This window comes from Salmo salar, chromosome 19 (genome assembly GCF_965601325.2).
Source record: "Salmo salar chromosome 19, fSalSal1, whole genome shotgun sequence".
NCBI classification, from domain to species: domain Eukaryota; kingdom Metazoa; phylum Chordata; class Actinopteri; order Salmoniformes; family Salmonidae; genus Salmo; species Salmo salar.
In genome coordinates, this window is record NC_138309.1 from 27,087,195 (window position 1) to 27,112,879 (window position 25,685).

At 44.0% G+C, this 25,685-nt stretch overlaps 1 protein-coding gene across 2 annotated transcripts in view; it reads right to left on the reverse strand.

The window, feature by feature from the left end:
* The window catches only part of LOC106578613 (ubiquitin-protein ligase E3C), a 46,104-nt gene that overhangs the window by 9,733 nt on the left and 10,686 nt on the right, over positions 1 to 25,685 (reverse strand). For both annotated transcript variants that reach the window (XM_014157612.3, XM_045702164.2), the window contains exons 12-19: positions 24,891 to 24,977; positions 24,441 to 24,604; positions 23,135 to 23,361; positions 20,515 to 20,619; positions 19,928 to 20,015; positions 6,826 to 6,923; positions 6,378 to 6,510; positions 5,242 to 5,489 (exon numbers count right to left, since the gene is read on the reverse strand). In XM_014157612.3, the coding sequence (XP_014013087.1) occupies positions 5,242 to 5,489; positions 6,378 to 6,510; positions 6,826 to 6,923; positions 19,928 to 20,015; positions 20,515 to 20,619; positions 23,135 to 23,361; positions 24,441 to 24,604; positions 24,891 to 24,977 (1,150 nt within the window). The remainder of the gene's footprint in view (positions 1 to 5,241; positions 5,490 to 6,377; positions 6,511 to 6,825; positions 6,924 to 19,927; positions 20,016 to 20,514; positions 20,620 to 23,134; positions 23,362 to 24,440; positions 24,605 to 24,890; positions 24,978 to 25,685) is intronic.

The following is a 25,685-nucleotide window of genomic DNA, read 5'->3' on the forward strand; positions in this document are numbered from 1 at the left end:
TTAGTCCGACTGGGTAGATCAATGAGGAAAGGCACTAGGGAGGACAGAGGAGGGTGAGGGAGAGTGCAAACAAACACACAAAACTTCAGCCACCCTGAGAGAGTTTGGAGGGCAGGTCAGGGCTAACAATACAGGGCTTTTGGGTGCAGTGCACTATCATGAAGGGGCAGGGTGGGTGTTCCAGGTGGATGGATGGGGTAAGTAATGGGTGAGGCATGGAGAGGAGGGGGGCAGTCTGATCCACACGTCCTACTGAAGGTTACTGGGAGCCTGGCTGGACAGTGATGTGGAGCTGTGAGACTGGCAACAGGAGATCTCTCTCTTTAATAGCCCAACAAAAGAGTCTGGAAGAAGAGGGGCTCTGAAAACAGCAACCAGCCGGCACAGCATCTTAAAGGGGAAGTTCAGTATTTTACAACTTGGATGGCTCCTCACTCAGTCTATGGGCCACGAGGAACTGTAAGCCAAACACATTAGTCAAACTTTAGCAACAAGAATATTTTTTTTCCCCCATGACCAAATCAACTAAAATCAACTCAATTATTTGGTTTGACGTAAACTTGAGGTGATTTGCCCTTTTTTAGTGGACATTGCACGGTTGCTTTTAGATGCCAGAGAGAACAGTGAGAGACCAGCAACCTTGCCTTGGACTCCAGATGCTAGAGAGATACAATACTGAAGGCTATGAGAATTCAATATGCTTTCATTCTCAGTGGAATTATATACTCATGTGGTCTGTAATGTTATGTGGTTTCTGTTTGTCGAGTCAACCTTCATACATGTCAGTTGGGAGGACAAGTTAGGAAGAGCGATAGCCCATATTGTGATGTCCAATCCCATTTCAGTGAGTACCCCAAACAGGCCCACTCCTGACAATAATACATTACCTCCACAACAATGGCAGGCCGGGAGGCCATTCATTAACTATATTAATCTCCTGTGTCCCATAGGCCTTGGCGTGTGTTCCACGCATCTCAGCGCAGCAGTGATGCAATCCTAATCTATAACAGTTCCATCTTTCCTCCCGGTTCATCGCCAATAACAGCACTAAACAAATATCAATACACCACTCAAACGAGCACTCACAAGCCCGTATTTATGGAGAAAGAGGGAACTTTAGGTAGGGTTAATTGAAAGCCAAATTCTAAATAATTTCCCCCCACCTTTATTGCCTGAGCCATTAGCTGTAGTGAGAGGGGAGGGGGGAGCAGAGCATGCCGCTAGCAGCTGACTGGCCATTTCATAGTGGGACGAATACAGAGAGACCAGGCCTAGTCCCAAATGGCACCCTAAACCCTATGTAGTGCACTACTTTTGACCAGGGCCCATACGACTGGTCAAAAGTAGTGCACTATAAAAGGGAATAGGGTGCTATTTAGGTCCAAAACCCAGGAGGAGTTATGGTGATCTGATGAGTGGACGGGACCATCTTGGAGAGAGAGAGAGAGAGCAGGAGAGGACTTTCAGATCAAAATGCTATTACCACATGCATTGACTGCTTATTTATGTCCCTGACGGCAGGGGGCTGGCGCTGATTTAGCGCTCGGCCAAATGCAATCGCTCCACAAACAATGAGGACGGAATCACCGGCTAATGGAAGGTCTTATTGAGAGGGGGCCGGTTGTCATGAGGTCATTCTTCTCCCGTTGAGAATGAGATGACCCCTCTTCCGACTCACACACACACACTCTCTCTCTCTCTCTCACAGCATCTCGATTAACAATCAGTCAGCACATGCATTAAAGAACATTTAAAAACATTAGGCTCTAATAAATTGTGCCATCAGGGAGGGGAAAAGGGGGAAGGGAAAACAAAGCCATCAACAGATTGCACATGCTGTAGGGTTAAGAAACCAAGCTCGGGTTCAAGCTCTGTAGCTTATTCCATTCAAACTGGTCACGTTCTTGGACATCACTTGATAATTTTTTATTTTTTTTATCAAGGACAACAAACACCTTTGTTAGATATGAAGTCAAGTTGAAATACTAACAACCATTAGATGTAATAATGAATCAGCCTTGTCCCTGTACCTGTTATTCAATGTTAGAGCTGCCTCATTGGTAATGATCTCTGATCAAACCCAGATGATCGGCTGGTGTCACTGGGCCACAGTGTGACCCTCAGAGAAGGACCACAAGAGGGCAGGCCAGAACCCCCTCCCTGAGGTACTGGAGCGCGGTGTTGCAGACTCCATTTCACATCTCATTAACTGATTAGACTTCATCACACATTGGTTGGTTTCCCTACCATCAACTTACACACATTGGTTGGTTTACCATCTAATTACAACATTGGAGGTGCTTGTTGTTTCCGTTAATGCTTAAAGATAGCTGGTGATAATAACTACATCCTTGGGTGAGTCTTCCCTAATTTCTAAATTGGTTAGTTCCTGCTGCAAGCACTTTAGCATCTCATTCTTCCATTGTCTGTGACATTAGGCAGGTTCCCATTGACCCAGGTTTATTCCACAAAAGCAATGTCGCGAACATTTGTAATGGAAACGGCAGATGCAGGAGACATTTTCCAAAGATCATATAAATGTGTATCCGTTCGACGGAGTGGATTTTTCTTTTGTTCAACTTTATTGCGACAAATTATGGAAAATGCGTTTTTCAAATAGATTGCAGAAAAATGTTGAAGGTACGCGAGGCACGTGATGTTATCACGTAACTATAAGCTCCACTCAACATTTAATTCTAAATGCACACTGGTTGCAATATCCATTTATTCAACAATAAAAAAATGCTTTTGCAAGACAAGGATTGTCTTGACTTTCAAGAATGACTGAATTGCTTCACATTGCAGTTTCACCATCAAATTGTTTCAGAACTCCAGGCCTACGAGTGGAAGTTACACCATGTCACAGACCGTGGCGATAAGTAGGCACACACAATTATTAGAATGGCCTAAATGGCTAATATGTTTTGTCCCTGACCCCAAAAAATATTGGTAGACCGAGAGTCGACTGTTGTGTTCTGTTAAAACGTTTCTTTTTCCATATATAGACACACCCTATGTTTGAATAAAATCAACTATATTTAGACTACTGGACTTGTCTAATGCTTTAAGCACTACGATTACAAATAAAATGATATAGCCTAACCAGAAGAAGAAAAATAACTATTCCCGACCCTCCTGCTGCCCGGTGCTGTTGGTCTTCGCAGATTCTGCCTTTAAGCTCCTGAAGTTGCTGGTAATAGGCTACACCAGCGGTCGGCAACCCTTTCCATTTGGAGTGCCACGTTATCGTACCATTTCTACTGATCTGTGTGCCAGTTTAAATTCATTTATAATAAGATCTTCATATCTCGAAATCAATGTCATGTAGTTAATCAAAACTCGATCTAAATGAAAATGATACAAATCAAAACGTAACTTCTATTGCCATTGCCATTATGTAAAAATAGCCTACATAAAGCCAACAAATAAAAACATGGCAGCCTGCAGGTAGAAAATATCCTTATAAAAAGAAATATCCCATAAATCACATCTTCAAGGAACTTGAAACATTGTATCAACTATTAAGTTGGTCAGCCTGAAGCTTGTGCTAGCAAACTTGCAACATTGTATAAAATATTTTGGGCCCTTAAGAGTTTCCTGTGCCAGTGAGCTCCAGACAGACATAGCTGTAGGCTATTTGCGCATGGGATAAAGAAGTAATCAGGTAGGCCTATTTTATGACGTTTCCACCTGACCAGAGCATGACATTTTTTCCCCCCCTTTCATGCTGAGTGGTTATCGAAAGGGAGAGTGCCGGAAAGATTTTTCCAATAGGCTAGGTTGAGGAAATATTGTCAATCTCAATTAATGTAAAAACAGACTTTGTTTACTTGCTGTTTGAGATGAATAAAACATTTCTTTGAGAAGCTCCACAGTGATGGTGAGATAAGACAATCAGAAATAGTATCAGATCCCCACATTTCTAGGCCTACATTTGTGAGCAGGCCAGGTAGCCTAGGCCTAGTTCTATGCATAATCAAGAGCGTGTCCTTACTCAAGATGGACAGGAGCGCTTCAAATAAAAGAATGAAGAAATTGACAACTCCTAAATGGGACTAAGGTTGTGTGCTCTGCAAACAACGTGTCCACTCCTACATTTACAACAGTAAGACTGTAATAATAATAATAATAATAATAATAATAATAATATACTGAATGCATTAACAAATGTAGATGAGAAATGATGGGAATTAACGGTAAATGATACTGGTGTGCCATCTCCCGAGGCCTCAGCAATGGCTTAGTCCACTCACAGGCGTCAATCAGACAGGTATCTCGAGTGCCATCATTTCTTTCTATATATTTGCCACTGCTCGACTAAAAAATATCTTGGACGACCAACAGCATATTGACCAAACAATGGACCAATCGAAGAAATGGGGTTAACCCTACTACTATCCATGCTGGCTTTTGCAGGCTACCTGAGACATGGGGCGGCAGGTAGCCTAGGGGTTAGAGCGTTGGGCCAGTAACCGAAAAGTTGCTAGATCGAATCCCTGAGCCGAGAAGGTAAAAATCTGTCGTTCTGCCCCTGAACAAGGCAGTTCCTAGGCCGTCATTGAAAGTAAGAATTTGTTCTTAACTGACTTGCCTAGTTAAATAAAGGTAAAATATATTTTTTTAAATGAAACTGATTGGTGTGCCGGGCATACAGGCCGTCGCCAGTTCATGGGAAAGGGGATACCTAGTTAGTTGTACAGCTGAATACATTCAACTGAAATGTGTCTTCCGCATTTAACCCAACCCCTCTGAATCAGAGAGGTGGGGGGCTGCCTTAATCGACGTCCACGTCATCGGCGCCCGGGGAGCAGTTGTTGTTGGGGGTTAACTGCCTTGCTCAAGGGCAGAATGGCAATTTGCTTAAATGGATCATTTTTTTCTTCAGGTGAAACGTCATTATGTCCAGCTGTTTTTAGACAAGACAGCTCAATGGAAACGCACCATGGCAGGCAATCTACCTTCTTTTCAAACGTTCTAGATATCATCAAAGAGATCACTGGACAAGTTAATGGAACCTAGCTAGAGGCTCCACTTTACACTGTATTGACTACACAAGAACACTGACTTTTACAGAGACCTGGAAATAGACAGCTTTACCTTTCCCAGTGCAGCCTGGGTGGTCTAGCGGTCAGAGCCGCCCCCCAACAGCACACGTTTGCCCAGCGTCGGCATTGCCTTTGTGAAACACTGTCTCTCCTCTATCCAATAAAATACATAAAATGTTTATATTGATAACTTTACCTTCCCCAGTATTCGTCCCAGGAAGTAGTAGTGTCTGGCGAAGGAGTCCCCCACCAGCATCTGGGCGGTGGGGCTGGGGTAGAGAAGGCCCTCGTTGGTGGTCTTGAAGAACCCCTGGTTGGGGTTGAAGCCCGACTTGAGCAGCTCGTTGAGGAATTCACGGAAGATGCCCCCGCCATCGATGCCCGCCTCGTCCAGGCCGTGGGCGTTGAGCAGGTGCACCCGGATACGTTTCTTCAGGTCCGCCTCTGGATACAGGGGACACGGGGGAGGGGGGTAAATGAAGTTAATATAGAAATATAATATATAGAAAAGGCCTGTTATATTTTACTTCCAGGAATGAAGACAAAAATTATTAAAAAGTTAGATTCAATTCCCTTATTCTGACACCTCTTCTGTAAGATCAGAGTATTCTACTCAAAGTAGAAGCAGTCTACATGGAAATATACACGCATGCATGTTATGTTATTAACATTTACAATCTAAAAATCTACTGTATATGTAGGGATAAAACGGAAAATATCTATTTTAGCGTTTTTATTTCTCCCATTTCCACATTGAGGCATGATTTCTCTGACCTGAGGAATATTCAAATCAAAGCGTATCAAAAGAGGTCACGTTTCAGCATAATTCATGTGAGGTGATAAATCAGAGCAGCTATAACATAGAAAGACACATAAATTATATCGTTTTCAGCCCCTCCAAGGCAAGGTCTCCTACTACTCGCTTCAATCATATGGCCAAACGGGTGCTCTTTTAAATTCAAACACAAAAGAGGGGACTTAAAATAATTGATTTCGCGCTTTTTTGCGATCCGTTGGAATAATCCCGATCACAATTATTCTTTCGTGAAATCCCAGTTCCGAGACCGATGCGAAAGCTAGCCATCATTTCTAATGGGATCTGTAACCTCGGCGACAAAATCTGGATTTTATGGACCACAAATATTAGAAACTGAGGCTGCGTCCTGAAATGTGCACTCATTCACTACTTTATTATACCAGTAATTTCCATCCAAATCCATGACGGGAAGTGAACAAGTGCACACTTTGGGAGAAAGGAGAGACTATTGGGACGCAAGCCCGAGACATTACCCTTCTAACCAAGCTGTATCCCTCCTCAGCCTAACCATGTACCGTTTTCTGGGGAGAGCTTGTCGTAGGCGTCCTCGTAGATGTAGTTCCGTCTGATGGTGACGTTGATCCCGTCCAGAAACGGCCCGTCTCCCTGGACGTCCCGCTTGTCCGCGTAGATCAGTCTCTGGAAGATCTTCACCAGGGACAAGCAGATTTAAATGACTACCTACAGCCAGCCAGGTTTTATAGGACATCTATATTGACTACATGGACTATTTCTAATTGAGGCAGTAAATAAAGAAGATAAAACAATTTAAACAAATGCTATGTGCTTGTTTTCTCTTCAATTGGTTTCTGAGAGGTAATGTCTGCGACTTCTAGAATAACTAATATATTGACACATTGATAACTGAGGTGAAAATTAAGTCAGTTATACAGACTATTCCTCAAGGGTTTGGGTTTTATAACAAGTACATGGAGCAATATGCAGGGCTGAGATGTGGAGCACCTTGACTCGCTCCTCAAAGGGCACGACGAAAGGCAGCTCAGTCAGGATGGCCAAGTGTCTCTCCTCAGACACAGACAGCTGTGGAGGCTCCATCCCCACTAGAATAGAATAAAATAGAACATCCTTTATTTTTCCCTCCTCTTCAACAACAATACTGTAGAGACCTGCATCTGGTCGAATACCCACGGTTCCCCGCGGTTGACCCAAAACAAAAAAAATTAAATCAGCAGGGGGGTGAAATGAAAACATTCTTCCTACCCTCTGGGAGGCTCGCAGTTCAGAACAATTATACTGCGGTTTGGAAACGTTTCAAATTAAGATAAAAAGCCAATAGCTTGTTGTGTTGAGTTGTGTTGCAAATTCCATTACGTGAGCGGCGAGGCAGACATAGCCTAGGCTTAGGCTACCAGCTATGCAGTGAGAGTGGAGCAGGGAACTGTCCATTATGTGTGGTGCTGAAACATTCCTAATTTGTCCAGGTGCAGTGCTTATGTTCCCTTCTGCCACGCAACAATATATGTTGCCAAGTTTATTTTCCCTTCTGCCACGCAACAATATATGTTGCCAAGTTTATTTTCCCTGACTCCTAGCTCACACGAAAATGGGTAACGTAACAGGAGAATTAGAAAGAAAGGTTATGATGGTGAAATACACCATCGTGGAAACAGGTGCTGTGCGAGTGAAATCCCCGGGTTGGAAGGATTTTGTAGTCATTGTGGACAGGGAGGACAACCACCCGGTAGATGGATACACAGCCTGCAAAAGTGCAAGCAGGCATTTGTTTACGATAATTCAGTTAAATATTATATTAATTCAGGCTTTCGTTTATTTAGACCAGAGGTTCCCAAACTTTTTATAGTCCCGTACCCCTTCAAACATTCAACCTCCAGCTGCGTACCCCCTCTAGCACCAGGGTCAGCCATACACACACACTACTATATGATACATTTATTAAACATAAGAATGAGTGTGAGTTTTTGTCACAACCCGGCTCGCGGGAAGTGACAAAGAGCTCTTCTAGGACCAGGGCACAAATAATAATATTATAATAATCAATACTTTTGCTCTTTATTTAACCATCTTATATAAAAAAAAAAACGTATTTGTTCATCAACAATTGTGAATAACTCACCACAGGTTAATGAGAAGGGTGTGCTTGAAAGGATGCACATAACTCTGCAATGTTGGGTTGTATTGGAGAGAATCTGTCTTAAATCATTTTCCACACACGGACTGTGCCTGTATTTAGTTTTCATGCTAGTGAGGGCCGAGAATCCACTCTCACATAGGTACGTGGTTGCAAAGGGCATCAGTGTCTTCACAGCGCGATTTGCCAAGGCAGGATACTCTAAGCGTAGCCCAATCCAGAAATCTAGCAGTGGCTTCTGATTAAATTACATTTTCACAGAACCGCTGGTTGCAATTTGCGATTTTGATGAGGCTCTCTTGTTCAGATATCGGTAAGTGGACTGGAGGCAGGGCATTAAAGGGATAACAAATCTGGTGTCATCCGTTTTGGGAAGGTACCTGCGTAATTGCGCACCCAACTCACTCAGGTGCTTTGCTATATCACATTTGACATTGTTCATAAACTTGAGTTCATTTGCACACAAAAAATCATACAACGATGGAAAGACCTGTGTGTTGTCCTTGTTAGTGCAGACAGAGTAGAGCACCAACTTCTTAATCATAGCCTCAAATTTGTCCCGCACATTGAATATACACTGCTCAAAAAAATAAAGGGAACACTAAAATAACACATCCAAGATCTGAATGAATGAAATAATCTTATTAAATACTTTTTTCTTTACATAGTTGAATGTGCTGACAACAATATCACACAAAAATAATCAATGGAAATCCAATTTATCAACCCATGGAGGTCTGGATTTGGAGTCACACTCAAAATTAAAGTGGAAAACCACACTACAGGCTGATCCAACTTTGATGTAATGTCCTTAAAACAAGTCAAAATGAGGCTCAGTAGTGTGTGTGGCCTCCACGAGCCTGTATGACCTCCCTACAACGCCTGGGCATGCTCCTGATGAGGTGGCGGATGGTCTCCTGAGGGATCTCCTCCCAGACCTGGACTAAAGCATCCGCAAACTCCTGGACAGTCTGTGGTACAACGTGGCATTGGTGGATGGAGCGAGACATGTCCCAGATGTGCTCAATTGGATTCAGGTCTGGGGAACGGGCGGGCCAGTCCATAGCATCAATGCCTTCCTCTTGCAGGAACTGCTGACACACTCCAGCCACATGAGGTGTAGCATTGTCTTGCATTAGGAGGAACCCAGGGCCAACCGCACCAGCATACGGTCTCACAAGGGGTCTGAGGATCTCATCTCGGTACCTAATGGCAGTCAGGCTACCTCTGGCGAGCACATGGAGGGCTGTGCGGCCCCCCAAAGAAATGCCACCCCACACCATGACTAACCCTCCGCCAAACCGGTCATGCTGGAGGATGTTGCAGGCAGCAGAACGTTCTCCACGGCGTCTCCAGACTCTGTTACGTCTGTCACACGTTCACAGTGTGAACCTGCTTTCATCTGTGAAGAGCACAGTGCGCCAGTGACGAATTTGCCAATCTTGGTGTTCTCTGGCAAATGCAAAACGTCCTGCACGGTGTTGGGCTGTAAGCACAACCCCCACCTGTGGACGTCGGGCCCTCATACCACCCTCATGGAGTCTGTTTCTGACCGTTTGAGCAGACACATGCACATTTTTGGCCTGCTGGAGGTCATTTTGCAGGGCTCTGGCAGTGCTCCTCCTGCTCCTCCTTGCACAAAGGCGGAGGTAGCGGTCCTGCTGCTGGGTTGTTGCCCCCGTACGGCCTCCTCCCCGTCTCCAGATGTACTGGCCTGTCTCCTGGTAGCGCCTCCATGCTCTGGACACTACGCTGACAGACACAGCAAACCTTCTTGTCACAGCTCGCATTGATGTGCCATCCTGGATGAGCTGCACTACCTGAGCCACTTGTGTGGGTTGTAGACTCCGTCTCATGCTACCACTAGAGTGAAAGCATCGCCAGCATTCAAAAGTGACCAAAACATCAGCCGGGAAGCATAGGAACTGAGAAGTGGTCTGTGGTCACCACCTGCAGAACCAATCCTTTATTGGGGGTGTCTTGCTAATTGCCTATAATTTCCACCTGTTGTCTATTCCATTTGTACAATAGCATGTGAAATTTATTGTCAATCAGTGTTGCTTCCTAAGTGGACAGTTTGATTTCACAGAAGTGTGATTGACTTGGAGTTACATTGTGTTGTTTAAGTGTTCCCTTTATTTTTTTTAGCAGTGTAGTTGCGGAGAGTCCCTGTAATCCTAGATTCAGATTAGAGGTCGACCGATTATGATTTTTCAACGCCAATACCGATTATTGGAGGACCAAAAAAGCCGATTAATCGTCCGATTTAAAAAAAAATGTATTTGTAATAATGACAATTACAACAATACTGAATGAACACTTATTTTAACTTAATATAATACATCAATAAAATCAATTTAGCCTCAAATAAATAATGAAACATGTTCAGCCGAAGCTAAGTAACATTAACATGATGCCTTCTAATTGCAGTCGTTGTACTTATAATATACAGGAGAACGATCGCCTTACGGCAAGGATAGCTGTGCTGCAAGCCCAGCTTCAGACGCAATCGTTAGGCAAGGGTAATTTCAGTGTAGGAAAGGATGAAACAGCGTCTGTGCCACCAGTAAGTACATATAGTAACGTTAGTATAAACCCCCTCGCACGGTCCCCGCAGCCGAACAACTTTCAACATGGCTTCTGGAGGGAAACGCTGTAGGAATGCTCAACCGGTGTCGCTTATTCAGCCGACAGAAACATTCAACCGGTTCTCCCCATTAAGCGAGTCGGAGTCGGAGGCCGAGACTTCTCTGGTCTCTACTCCTCCCGTTGTGGGGTCTGAGACGCCGACGGCTCCCACCATTAGCTCTGACAAATTGAAAACCCTAGTCATTGGCGACTCCATTACCCGCAGTATTAGACTTAAAACTAATCATCCAGCGATCATACACTGTTTACCAGGGGGCAGGGCTACCGACGTTAAGGCTAATCTAAAGACGGTGCTGGCTAAAGCTAAAACTGGCGAGTGTAGAGAGTATAGAGATATTGTTATCCACGTCGGCACCAACGATGTTAGGATGAAACAGTCAGAGGTCACCAAGCGCAACATAGCTTCAGCGTGTAAATCAGCTAGAAAGATGTGTCGGCATCGATTAATTGTCTCTGGCCCCCTCCCAGTTAGGGGGAGTGATGAGCTCTACAGCAGAGTCTCACAACTCAATCGCTGGTTGAAAACTGTTTTCTGCCCCTCCCAAAAGATAGAATTTGTAGATAATTGGCCCTCTTTCTGGGACTCACCCACAAACAGGACCAAGCCTGGCCTGTTGAGGAGTGACGAACTCCATCCTAGCTGGAGGGGTGCTCTCATCTTATCTACGAACATAGACAGGGCTCTAACTCCTCTAGCTCCACAATGAAATAGGGTGCAGGCCAGGCAGCAGGCTGTTAGCCAGCCTGCCAGCTTAGTGGAGTCTGCCACTAGCACAGTCAGCGTAGTCAGCTCAGCTTTCCCCATTGAGGCCGTGTCTGTGCCTCGATCTAGGTTGGGCAAAATTAAAAATGGCGGTGTTCGCTTTAGCAATCTCACTAGTATAAAGACCTCCTCCATTCCTGCCATTATTGAAAGAGATTGTGATACCTCACATCTCAAAATTGGGTCACTTAATGTTAGATCCCTCACTTCCAAGGCAGTTATAGTCAATGAACTAATCACTGATAATAATCTTGATGTGATTGGCCTGACTGAAACATGGCTTAAGCCTGATGAATTTACTGTGTTAAATGAGGCCTCACCCCCTGGTTACACTAGTGACCATACCCCCCGTGCATCCGGCAAAGGCGGAGGTGTTGCTAACATTTACGATAGCAAATTTCAATTTACAAAAAAAGAAACTATGACGTTTTCGTCTTTTGAGCTTCTAGTCATGAAATCTATGCAGCCTACTCACTCACTTTTTCTAGCTACTGTTTATAGGCCTCCTGGGCCATATGCAGTGTTCCTCACTGAGTTCCCTGAATTCCTATCGGATCTTGTAGTCATAGCAGATAATATTCTAATTTTTGGTGACTTTAACATTCACATGGAAAAGTCCACAGACCCACTCCAAAAGGCTTTCGGAGCCATCATCGACTCAGTGGGTTTTGTCCAACATGTCTCTGGACCTACTCACTGCCACAGTCATACTCTGGACCTAGTTTTGTCCCATGGAATAAATGTTGTGGATCTTAATGTTTTTCCTCATAATCCTGGACTATCGGACCACCATTTTATTACGTTTGCAATTGCAACAAATAATCTGCTCAGACCCCGACCAAGGAGCATTAAAAGTCGTGCTATAAATTCTCAGACAACCCAAAGATTCCTTGATGCCCTTCCAGACTGCCTCTGCCTACCCAAGGACGTCAGAGGACAAAAATCAGTTAACCACCTAACAAGGAACTCAATTTAACCTTGCGCAATACCCTAGATGCAGTTGCACCCCTAAAAACTAAAAACATTTGTCATAAGAAACTAGCTCCCTGGTATAGAGAAAATACACGAGCTCTGAAGCAAGCTTCCAGAAAATTGGAACGGAAATGGCGCCACATCAAACTGGAAGTCTTCCGACTAGCTTGGAAAGACAGTACCGTGCAGTATCGAAGAGCCCTCACTGCTGCTGGATCATCCTATTTTTCCAACTTAATTGAGGAAAATAAGAACAATCCGAAATTTCTTTTTGATACTGTCGCAAAGCTAACTAAAAAGCAGCCTTCGCAAATGGAGGATGGCTTTCACTTCAGCAGTAATACATTTATGAACTTCTTTGAGGAAAAGATCATGATCATTAGAAAGCAAATTACAGACTCCTCTTTAAATCTGGGTATTCCTCCAAAGCTCCATTGTCCTGAGTCTACACAACTCTGCCAGGACCTAGGATCAAGGGAGATACTAAAGTGTTTTAGTACTATATCTCTTGACACAATGATGAAAATAATCATGGCCTCCAAACCCTCAAGCTGCATACTGGACCCTATTCCAACTAAACTACTGAAAGAGCTGCTTCCTGTGCTTGGCCCTCCTATGTTGAACATAATAAACGGCTCTCTATCCACCGGATGTGTACCAAGCTCACTAAAAGTGGCAGTAATAAAGCCTCTCTTGAAAAAGCCGAATCTTGATCCAGAAATTATAAAAAAACCATCGGCCTATATCGAATCTTACATTCCTCTCAAAAATTTTAGAAAAAGCTGTTGCACAGCAACTCACTGCCTTCCTGAAGACAAACAATGTATACGAAACGCTTCAGTCTGGTTTTAGACCCCATCATAGCACTGAGACTGCACTTGTGAAGGTGGTAAATTACCTTTTAATGACGTCAGACCGAGGATCTGCATCTGTCCTCGTGCTCCTAGATCTTAGTGCCGCTTTTGATACCATCGATCACCACATTCTTTTGGAGAGATTGGAAACCCAAATTGGTCTACATGGACAAGTTCTGGCCTGGTTTAGATCTTATCTGTCGGAAAGATATCAGTTTGTCTCTGTGAATGGTCTGTCCTCTGACAAATCAATTGTAAATTTCGGTGTTCCTCAAGGTTCCGTTTTAGGACCACTATTGTTTTCACTATATATTTTACCTCTTGGGGATGTCATTCGAAAACGTAATGTTAAATTTAACACAGCTCTACATTTCAATGAAACATGGTGAAGCCCCAAAATTGCCCTCGCTAGAAGCCTGTGTTTCAGACATAAAGAAGTGGATGGCTGCAAACTTTCTACTTTTAAACTCGGACAAAACAGAGATGCTTGTTCTAGGTCCCAAGAAACAAAGAGATCTTCTGTTGAATCTGACCATTAATCTGGATGGTTGTACAGTCGTCTCAAATAAAACTGTGAAGGACCTCAGCGTTACTCTGAACCCTGATCTCTCTTTTGAAGAACATATCAAGACTGTTTCAAGGACAGCTTTTTTCCATCTACGTAACATTGCAAAAATCAGAAACTTTCTGTCCAAAAATGACGCAGAAAAATTAATCCATGCTTTTGTTACTTCTAGGCTGGACTACTGCAATGCTCTACTTTCCGGCTACCCGGATAAAGCACTAAATAAACTTCAGTTAGTGCTAAATACGGCTGCTAGAATCCTGACTAGAACCAAAAAATGTGATCATATTACTCCAGTGCTAGCCTCCCTACACTAGCTTCCTGTTAAGGCAAGGGCTGATTTCAAGGTTTTACTGCTAACCTACAAAATTACATGGGCTTGCGTTCTACCTATCTTTCCGATTTGGTCCTGCCGTACATACCTACACGTATGCTACGGTCACAAGACGCAGGCCTCCTAATTGTCCCTAGAATTTCTAAGCAAACGGCTGGAGGTAGGGCTTTCTCCTATAGAGCTCCATTTTTATGGAATGGTCTGCCTACCAATGTGAGAGACGCAGACTCAGTCTCAACCTTTAAGTCTTTACTGAAGACTTATCTCTTCAGTAGGTCCTATGATTAAGTATAGTCTGGCCCAGGAGTGTGAAGGTGAACGGAAAGGCTGGAGCAACGAACCGCCCTTGCTGTCTCTGCCTTGCAGGGAGGGTTCCCCTCTTTCCACTGGGATTCTCTGCCTCTAACCCTTTTACAGGGGCTGAGTCACTGGCTTACTGGTGTTCTTCCATGCCGTCCATGGGAGGGGTGCGTCACTTGAGTGGGTTGAGTCACTGACGTGGTCTTCCTGTCTGGGTTGGCGCCCCCCCTTGGGTTGTGCCATGGCGGAGATCGTTGTGGGCTATACTCGGCCTTGTCTTAGGACGGTAAGTTGGTGGTTGGAGACATCCCTCTAGTGGTGTGGGGGCTATGCTTTGGCAAAGTGGGTGGGGTTATATCCTGCCTGTTTGGCCCTGTCCGGGGGTATCATCGGATGGGGCCACAGTGTCTTCTGATCCCTCCTGTCTCAGCCTCCAGTATTTATGCTGCAGTAGTTTATGTGTCGGGGGGCTAGGGTCAGTCTGTTACATCTGGAGTATTTCTCTTGTCTTATCCGGTGTCCTGTGTGAATTTAAATATGCTCTCTCTAATTCTCTCTTTCTGTCTTTCTCTCGGAGGACCTGAGCCCTAGGACCATGCCTCAGGACTACCTGGTATGATGACTCCTTGCTGTCCCCAGTCCACTTGGCCGTGCTGCTGCTCCAGTTTCAACTGTTCTGCCTGCGGCTATGGAACCCTGACCTGTTCACCGGACGTGCTTGTTGCACCCTCGACAACTACTATGATTATTATTATTTGACCATGCTGGTCATTTATGAACATTTTAACATTTTAACATCTTGACCATGTTCTGTTATAATATCCACCCTGCACAGCCAGAAGAGGACTGGCCACCCCTCATAGCCTGGTTCCTCTCTAGGTTTCTTCCTAGGTTTTTGGCCTTTCTAGGGAGTTTTTCCTAGGGAGTTTTTCCTAGCCACCGTGCTTCTTTCACATGCTTTGCTTGCTGTTTGGGGTTTTAGGCTGGGTTTCTGTACAGCACTTTGAGATATCAGCTGATGTACGAAGGGCTATATAAAAATAAATTTGATTGATTGATTGATTGAATTTGGTTTAAATAATGCAAAAACAAAGTGTTGGAAAAGAAAGTAAAAGTGCAATATGTGCCATGTAAAAAAAGCTAACATTTAAGTTACTTGCTCAGTACATATGAAAGCTGGTGGTTCCTTTTAACATGAGTCTTCAATATTCCCAGTTAAGAAGTTTTAGGTTGTAGTAGGAATTATATGACTCTCTCTCTCTATACGATTTGTATTTCAAATACCTTTGACTATTGGATGTTCTTATAGGCACTTTAGTATTGCCAGTGTAACAGTATAGCTTCCGTCCCTTTCCTTGCTCCTCTGGGCTTCGAACCAGGAACACATCAACAACAGCCACCCTCGAAGCAGCGTTACCCATGCAGAGCAAGGGGAACAACTACTCCAAGTCTCAGAGCGAGTGACGTTTGTAACGGTATTAGCGCGCACCCCGCTAACTAGCTAGCCATTTCACATCAGTTACACCAGCCTATTCTCGGGAGTTGATAGGCTTGAAGTCATAAACAGCACAATGCTTGAAGCATTGCGAAGAGCTGCTGGCAAACGCACGAAAGTGCTGTTTGAATGAATGCTAACGAGCCTGCTGGTGCCTACCATCGCTCAGTCAGACTGCTCTATCAAATCATAGACTTAATTATAACATAACACACAGAAATACGAGCCTTAGGTCATTAAAATGGTCGAATCCGGAAACTATCATTACGAAAACAAAACGTTTATTCTTTCAGTGAAATACGGAACCGTTCCGTATTTTATCTAACGGATGGCATCGCTAAGTCTAAATATTGCTGTTACATTGTACAACCTTCAATGCTATGTCATAATTAATTACGGCCTTTGTTAGGAATAAATGGACTTCACACAGTTCGCAATGAGCCAGGCGGCCCAAACTGCTGCATATACCCTGACTGCCTGCACGGAACGCAAGAGAAGTGATAGAATTTCCCTAGTTATAAGAAATTCATGTTAGCAGGCAATATTAACTAAATATGCAGGTTTAAAAATATATACTTGTGTATTGATTTTAAAGAAAGGCATTGATGTTTATGGTTAGGTACATTGGTGCAACGACAGTGCTTTTTTCGCAAATGCGCTTGTTAAATCATCACTCGTTTGTCGAAGTAGGTTGTGATTCAATGAGAAATTAACAGGCACCGCATCGATTATATGCAACGCAGGACACGCTAGATAAACTAGTAATATCATCAACCATGTGTAGTTAACTAGTGATTATGTTAAGATTGATTGTTTTTTATAAGATAAGTTTAATGCTAGCTAGCAACGTACCTTGGCTTCTTGCTGCCCTCGCGTAACAGGTAGTCAGCCTGCCACGCAGGGTCCTCGTGGAGTGCAATGTAAGGCAGGTGGTTAGAGCGTTGGACTAGTAACCGGAAGGCTGCAAAAACGAATCCCCGAGCTGACAAGGTAAAATTCTGTCGTTCTGCCCCTGAACAAGGCAGTTAACCCACCGTTCCTAGGCCGTCATTGAAAATAAGAATGTATTCTTAACTGACTTGCCTAAATAAAGGTGTATAAATAAAATACAAAATCTGCAAATCGGTGTCCAAAAATACCGATTGTTATGAAAACTTGAAATCGGCCCTAATTAATCGGCCATTCCGATTAATCGGTCGACCTCTAATTCAGATCATTCAGGCGAGAAAAAACATCACCCAGATAGGGCAGTCGTATGAGAAACTCGTCATCATGCAAGCGGTCAGACAAGTGAAAATTATGGTCAGTAAAGAAAACTTTAAGCTTGTCTCTCAATTAAGAAAAACGTGTCAATACTTTGCCCCTTGATAACCAGCGCACTTCTGTATGTTGTAAAAGCGTTACACGGTCACTGCCCATATCATTGCATAGTGCTGAAAATACACGCGAGTTCAGGGGCCTTGCTTTAACAAAGTTAACCATTTTCACTGTAGTGTCCAAAACGTCTTTCAAGCGGTCAGGCATTCCCTTGGCAGCAAGAGCCTTTCGGTGGATGCTGCAGTGTACCCAAGTGGCGTCGGGAGCAACTGCTTGCATGCGCATTACCACTCCACCATGTCTCCCTGTCATGGCTTTTGCGCCATCAGTACAGATACCAACAGGAGCAGCAGCTACGTTTGGCTACATACGGACCGTTAGTGGAATTCCCGTGAAAGAGTAACATGTGTTTGGATGTTCATTATTTGACTAGGCTACCTGTATTTGACATTGTGTTGTTATTTCGCTGAACACTAGATGGTTTAATTTTATTTTTGGAAGTGAAACGAGGCTACTCAGGCGAGAAAAAAACCTCACCCAAATGTATAGCCCCGTTAGAAAAAATAAATGGACTGTTTGAAAAAAAAAAAATATATATATATATATAGTACCCCCGACAGCATTGAGCGTACCAGTTTTTGACCATACGCAGGCCATATAAAGTTTGAACCGGTGCGGCTGGTAAAAGTTTGAGTAGCCTACTAAATGTAGGCTATTTTTGCAGCCTATAGCCTATTAGATTCTGGGAATTGTTGATTAAGTTTTAATTAAACTATTTATCTAAATATTGAATGTCAAGGTATTGTTGTGTTATGTCAGCTATAGGCTTTCATTAGGTGAGTAGAAGGCTAGTTAGAAGGCTCTTTTTCAAAGAGATCCGAGTTGTCAATGTGCCGCATCGCATCGAGAAAATAAAAAGATAGGCCTATCGTTCTTAATTCGTGGCATGGTTTCCTTTTATCCAAACGCTGAATAGACATGCAGACAAATTCATTCATGCGGGGGAATACACTAATAGTCTACTACTCTGGAGTCATAAAAGCAACTAAAGAAATTGATGTTATTTGGCAGGTCACGAATCGGCTCTCGGGAACAATTCTATGCAGGTGGGTCAGGTTGTGGAGAAAAATCTGTCCTGATGTCGGATATCGGGTGGGGCTCGGAATTGATGTGGCCGGCTCCAAAAAGCTGACCCGTGCATAACTCTACATACAATACAGTACAACAACGTTAGCTTAAACTGCTCTGTAACAGTCAATATGTCTGTCTTCCACCCATCCATCTAGTTATTTATTCATTTATCCATCTTCACTTCATCAATTAACCCATCTATCCACACTATCCTCCCATTCATCAATCTGATCCTCCATCTAGTTATCCATCCATCCATCCGGCTCTAATTCATCCATCCATCTAATAAAAGCCCCATGTAGGGCTTCCTAAAAGCCCCATGTAGGGTTTCCATGACCACACAGTGTGTGGATAGATGCTGACCAGGCTGCACAGAGGTTTCTCTTTCCCACTACCAGAATCTAAACCCCACACTCTTGACCTGAATCTCCCTAATGACAAACACTGAACAGAAAACCCAGACAGGTATTCATGAAGGGGGCCAAACACCGATAACCCAATCCTTCCATTTCTCCAGTTGCCCCCCATCCTGCATACCTGCTAACCCTACTCCCTACCCGACTACAAACCTGCTAGGCCCCCTCTCTCCACCCAGCTGACTGTTTACAGGCAGCCCATTAAAGAGTGCTCAATCCTGCCTCGACTTCCCCTTCCTCACTAACACACACTTTCAATTAATGCAACTGTGAGCTGCCTGTCCAACATGCCCGGCCGTTTCCATTAAGTGGATGTTTGTTTTGTATTAAACTCGCCATTCAGAACCGTTTAGAACCAAAAACTGCCACAAAAGCAAAGTTAAACTGCCATTCTCCACCCCTTCATTGTCTCCCTTAGAGCTAAATTCTTCTGCTCAATTAGTCAATCCCATCTGCATTTCGCCCATCAGGTTTCCATCTTTGAGGAGAAATATGGCCCGGAGTGGTCAATACGTTGGCCATTCATCACCCGAGGGCCTGTCCATTTAAGGAAACGAAGAAAGGGTAGACAAATATACAGCCAGATGTGGCTGCGCTCATCAGGACTCTCAGGCTAATTGAATTGATCTAGGTATCGGGGCTGGCCGGAGTGGCATTAGGCAGATCATACACGCATTGTTATCTGTTTGTTTTCACACCAGCTCTCTCTGCCCACTGCCGGAGGCCCGCGATGCAGCTCGAAATTAAAGGGCATAAGAGCCTGGCTGTCTCTCTCGGCCCATTGCCCTCCCTGGCACTTCGCTGAGGCATTTTGGAGTGACTCGAAGGAAAACAACAAACCTGAGATTACAGCTGAGCTGACCTAAGAGCTTAATTTACCAGAGGTCACACAGTGTTCCCTATACCCCAATTAGGGTATTTCACTGTACTTCTAAAATCTGTGACGACCATCAGTGGTTGGTTAATGCCAAAGACACGTATTACTAAGACAGGGAACTGTTCATGTTTCCCATAGGAAAACATGACACACTTCCCCCATGCCAACACTAGCTGGATATGCGCAGTTATATACCGGATAGCTAGGATGCACAGGGTTTCCCACCGTCTTCGTTAATGCATAACAGGAACTACTTTTTGGGGCTACTATATTGTATCGTACCATCCAGTGTGGACTGCAGGGGTCCGATGCGTCCCATCCTCCGCGTCCTCCACACGTGTCTGGCTGAAGGGACGTACAACTGGGTCACCTGGAGGGGGACGAGCACGTCTCCAGTCAGCATGGCTATAGTAACAACATCCTACAAAGGACAAAATGTGGACCCAATACATGTCCTGACAGTATGCCACAGGGACTACGTATACGTGTATGGTCACTTCCCAGTATTTTTGTACTGCATGTACTATAATGTATTGTTTTAGTGTAATTTGTATGCTGACCTCACAAAATGAATGTCCATGTAATTGGACAATAAAGTTAACGTATTCGATCCATTTTAACACCATTTACATAGATACTCCTGAAGCTACATCTCAGTAGCTCAGTTCATGACATTGCATGCATCCCGTAGATGTCGTTGTAACATATATAAACTAAAATGGTGTTTCATAAGTCCTGTATGCAGTCATACAGGTGGATTGTTCAAATGAAGTGTCAGTGAAGTGTTATTGAGTAAAGCATATTAGTGATAAGACGGATAATCTCATTAAGGGCAACGAGTCTGATGTAATGGCCGAGAGCACGGTTACCTTATCTGCTCGGATGTTGACCTCTTCAGCAAGCCAATGGCCTGCTGGACAGAATGGTCGTCTGATGTCACGAGCCTTCACCATCTTTACCAAGTTAGTGATGACCTGCAAAAGAAATAGCAATAAACAACACAAATAAAAGTCAGTCACTCAGGACTGTGAGAACAAAACCACTCCCTCTGTTCTTTCTCAGTCTCTCTACTTCATATAAAAACAAATGAAAATACGCTGGTTATGTAATGAATAAGTGAAAGTGCAACAAAATACATACGTGAAACCAAAAGTTAAACATACTAGTCATTTTAAAACACGTCAAACGTGTCATTTTAACATAGATTAGTTTGTTTACAAAGAAACAAAACCTATGTGGAGGCTAGACAACAAGCTGCTTCCTCTAAAGCTATTTGTGATTGAGCCATTAGCATGCCATAACAATAGTATAAAAGAGAAATGGCTGGAGTCGTCCCTCCATGTCCAGCACCAGAGTTAATTGACATCAGCCACGTGACCAAGAGCAACATTTTGACCGGTGTAACTCTGTTGTACTGTGAGTTAGGGTCAGGGTGAGAGTTGTTGGGATATTTATTCCTGTCCAGTACCGTCAATATCAAAAAATGTCAATCTTTAACTGTCCTGTCCTAAAAACATGTTCCTGTACTGTCCTGTGAAAAACATGGATTTGTTGCCTCCTATCCCATGTCTTACTGTGTGCAGTGTTGGGATATGAATGTTAGACAGAAGTTGATAAGTACTCCACTGTAAAGACTGAACTTGTTACGTCTATATTGATCCTTTCCATAATCTCACTCCACAGTCATTACCGGCACTAGCTAGGAGGAGTAGTCAATCACGTAATTACCTTGAAACAATTTAATACAATAAGCAGGCAACATCGTTTGAATGGAAATGTTATTTTTAAAACGCACAACGTTTTCATACGGGACGCGATCAATCTCGAGCAGTCATCAGCGACGACTGGAGTCGGTATTCTCAGTAATAATGGGGAGTGCAAAACGCTGTTCGTGGCGCGGACGATGGGCTCGGAGACATAGCCCCTACTCCGAGGAATGAATAAGCATTCCTTAATTAGCCCATCGGGTTAAGTGCACGCCTTAATGGGCCTTTCCCAAACTCCACCGTGACATCCCTCTCCAAACATAGCCAAGAAGAGAAGGTCCATTAGCAATATTAATACAAGCTTAGTTGATCATTTTCATTAAATTAACTTCTTTCAATTATATAGATAGCTCGACAATGGGGGTGATAAAAGATGGTCGAGGGACGGCTGATGACTCGAACCAAACATTAGCGTGTTAGGGGGTCAGCGGCGTTAAAACGACTGTAAATCCAGCCCCGTTCAATTTGGAAAATGCCTTTCCCCTGCTCTCCCACTTCTTTAATGGGTCGTTTTAGCTGACGGTGTTTGCGCTCCTCGATCTGTTATGAAATTCCTGCCGCATTTGTACACGGCCAACACCTCGGCTGAAAGAAAGCATCGCTCACCTTCGAGGCCCTCTCTCAAATTCAAAGCCAAGAATGAAGTCGCTTAATTACCGTTACAGGGAAAGAGAGAGAAAGAGGGAGAGGAGGATAGAGTGAAGGAGAGGGAGGTAAAGATGAGAGAGGCCTGACGAGTGGCGAATTAACCTAATGTTGTTATCTGTCTCATTTCCTTTCAGTAAACAGACAATATGTGTCCTCATTCAACCCCCTTTGCTCTTCCTGGTGTGAATTTAGCCATGCATGCTCTGTTGCTGATCGACACATTTTTGTAAAGGCTATGAGAGAATCCAAAGTCAAAATATGACATTTTAAAGGCACAGTGCAGTCAAAAACGTGGTTTTCCTGTGTTTATATATATTTCCACACTATGAAGTTGGAAAAATATTGTGAAATTGTGAAAATTATGATAATGCCCTTTTAGTGTAAGAGCTGTTTGAAAAGACCAACTGAAACTTCAGCCTGTTTTAGAGGGATGGAGTTCTGGCTTTCCATGGTGATGTCACTATGCTGTAAATTAGTTAATAGACCAATAAGAAAGTTCTAAACATCTCTGCCAATAACAGCTATTTTTCAGTTTTCCAATCCCCACTCAAACCACTCCCAGACAGTCCTAACAAAAGTCTTGCTTGAGAAATTTCCCTTTGCTAAGAAGCTATTTTTGCTTCTTTTTGACCATTTTAATTGAAAACAATCACAGTAAAGGTACTTAATTGTTACCCAGAAATGTGATAGTGAAATACGGCTGCATTGTACTTTTAAAAAGAGGGCATTCAAGAGGACACTGAATACACTAGCATGTAACCATTTTCCAAATCCGTTACAAGAGTAAGGAATCAAGCCAGTTGGGAGGCATCTAAATGTTAGATTGCGAAACACGTTTTCTGAACTATTTTGCAAACATAGGACCGTATCAAAAACCTCAATTAGATGTGGAGCCACTGCCTTGGTCGCATTCACTCGGAGCAAAACGGAAGCAAACGAGTCACAAAGGGGAGGGACTACCTGAAATTTGTCCAATAAGAAAAGCTTGTATGCCTTTCCCGTTGTAAAAAGTTTTGCTACAGTGGGAGTAATGAATATGACCCTGACCATGCCAGGGCGATGGGTGGGCAATCACCTTGAAGAGCTGGACCCAACGTTTCTGCTCGGCCTGGATGCGCTGCTGCACCTCTGTGTTTGTCTTGACCCCCACGCTGCGGAAGGCGGCCATGTACTCCTCGCGGTGCTCCGTCTTGGTCTCTGGGTAGGCCAGCTTGATAATGCCCAGACAAGCGTCCCTTAGTAACCGAGACAGGGTCACCAGCTCGGACAATGTGAACGGCATCATGGACGTATTGCTGTGGCCTGAAAACGGGTGGACAGGAGGAATGGACGGTTGTTCCCCGTCACTCAGCCATTGAACACAGTGCAGGCGACATTTTCCTCCCTCAAAGACAACTGTGCCGTGAGCTAATGCACTAAGTTAAATTATGAATTATGCAGCACAACTTTTGTTCCAATTTCCATGAGAAAGAACTTTAGTTCAACCGGAGATTTAATCAAAAGCGCGATTTACACACCTTATGCAACGCAATCGTGAGGTACAGTATCGGAGCTCCCGTTATTTCTACCTGTGCGTTCGTTCACAGCACAGCTGTCTTTGCCAGGAGGAAAATGTCACCCTATATCTCTTACTGTTGTTGCCCAATGAATATTAGACACAGATTTATGAGACTATCCATTTGGATAAAAATACACTGAGTGTAAAAAAATGTTCCATGACATAGGTTCAACCTGCATTCACTTGGTCAGTCTATGATCCCTTATCAATGTCACTTGTTAAATTCACTTCAAATCAGAATAGATGAAAGGGAGGAGACAGTTTCAAGTATTTTTAAGCCTTGAGACAATTGAGGCATGAATTGTTTATGTGCGCCATTCAGGGGGTGAATGAGCAAGACGAGATTTGAAGTGCCTTTGAACAAGGTATGGTAGTAGGTGCCAGGCGCACCAATTCGTGTCAAGAACTACAATGCTGCTGGGTTTTTCACACTCAACAGTTTCCCATGTGTATCAAGAATGGTCCACCACCCAAAGGACATCCAGCCAACTTGACACAACTGTGGGAAGCATTGGCATCAACATGGGCCAGCATCCCTGTGGAACGCTTTCTACACCTTGTAGAGTCCAGGCCCCGATGAATTGAGGCTGTTCTGAGGGCAAAAGGGGGTACAACTCAATATTAGGAAGTTGTGCTTAATGATTTGTACACTCAGTGTACATGTGTAGAAGCCTTTAAATTCAAAGTAAAATACAATGTCAGCTGCACCCTGATTCAAAACAAGAGGCAGGTGATTTTGAGACTAGGTCTGCGTCCAAAATGGCACCCTATGGGCCCTGGTCAAAAGTAGTGCATAGGGAATAGTACAGAGGGAGTGGCCTACCATGACCTTCCATGGGGTAGCCAAAGAACTCGCTGTCGTGCACAGAGATGAGCGAGTGACTGAAGAGGGAACTGAAGAGATAGAAGAGGGGAATGATGCGATTGGAGTCTTCCAGAGACATGGGAGACCCCCGGGAGATGACCTGCAGCAGTGGAACCATGGACCTGGGGGGGAAGAAAAAGAGACTTGCTATATTTACCTGGGAATTTATGCCAATGGGGCACATTGAATTGGCTTACATTCACCGACAGCCCACCAAGGTCTGTCACTGTGTTCAGGGCTGCATATATCAAGTGTCTCAAAGCAGGAGTACTGATTTAGGATCAGTTTGGCCTTTTAGATCACAATGAATAAGATGACATGGACAGGGGTGGACCTGATCCAAGATCAGCACTCCTAAACCGAGACGCTTGATACATACAGCCCCTGACCAACATTCAATCAACTCACCCTGTAATCATTTTGGTAGTCATGGACTGTATCAGGTGCCAGAGATGCCTCAGGAAACGTGCGTTGAACGCTAAACTGTACAGAAGCCTGGAGGGGACAAAATAAAAAGACAGGCCTAAAAAGATGCATATGTCTAAAGGGTTGACAATGTACTCGTCTGTAAACGTATAAATCGCTCTGCCTCGATGCCCTCCAAGGCGGAGATCGTCAACATTGACCACTTAACTAGAGGACACAAATAAAGATGGAAAAATACTAGTAAAAGCTGTTGAACAGCAGCATCCCCCAGGAATCTTCCTTCTTGGCCCTTTCTCTCCCCCTTCATTCTCCTCTCTCCCTTTTCCGTGACGAAAAAAAGATTAAACGACCCATTAAGCTTTATTTAGACGAGGCACCTTCCATTAGTAAACTAGTTGCTGGCGAGGAGGAGCTCGGCCCTGGGTCATAAACAGGCCCTCTGGCTTCCTGCAGGAGCCCCATTTAACTTAATGGCAACGATGGGGACAATAGAGGAGAAGGGATGGGGGGGGGCATAGCCCTCACAATGACCTCTGCGCGCCAGCACGCTTCCACACTCTCCCTGAATTACATGAAAACACAGGGGAAAGAGGGAGGGAGGGGGTGGGTGAGCCACTGGCTGCATCACGATGGCAACCTATTCCCTATAGTGCCCTATGGGCCCTGGTCAAAAGTAGTGCACTAGTAGGGAATAGGGTGCCATTTGGAACGCTCACACTGAACCCTCATCCCGACACTCCGGCCGGCCTAACTAACGGCCCATGGCACCCAAGTGTG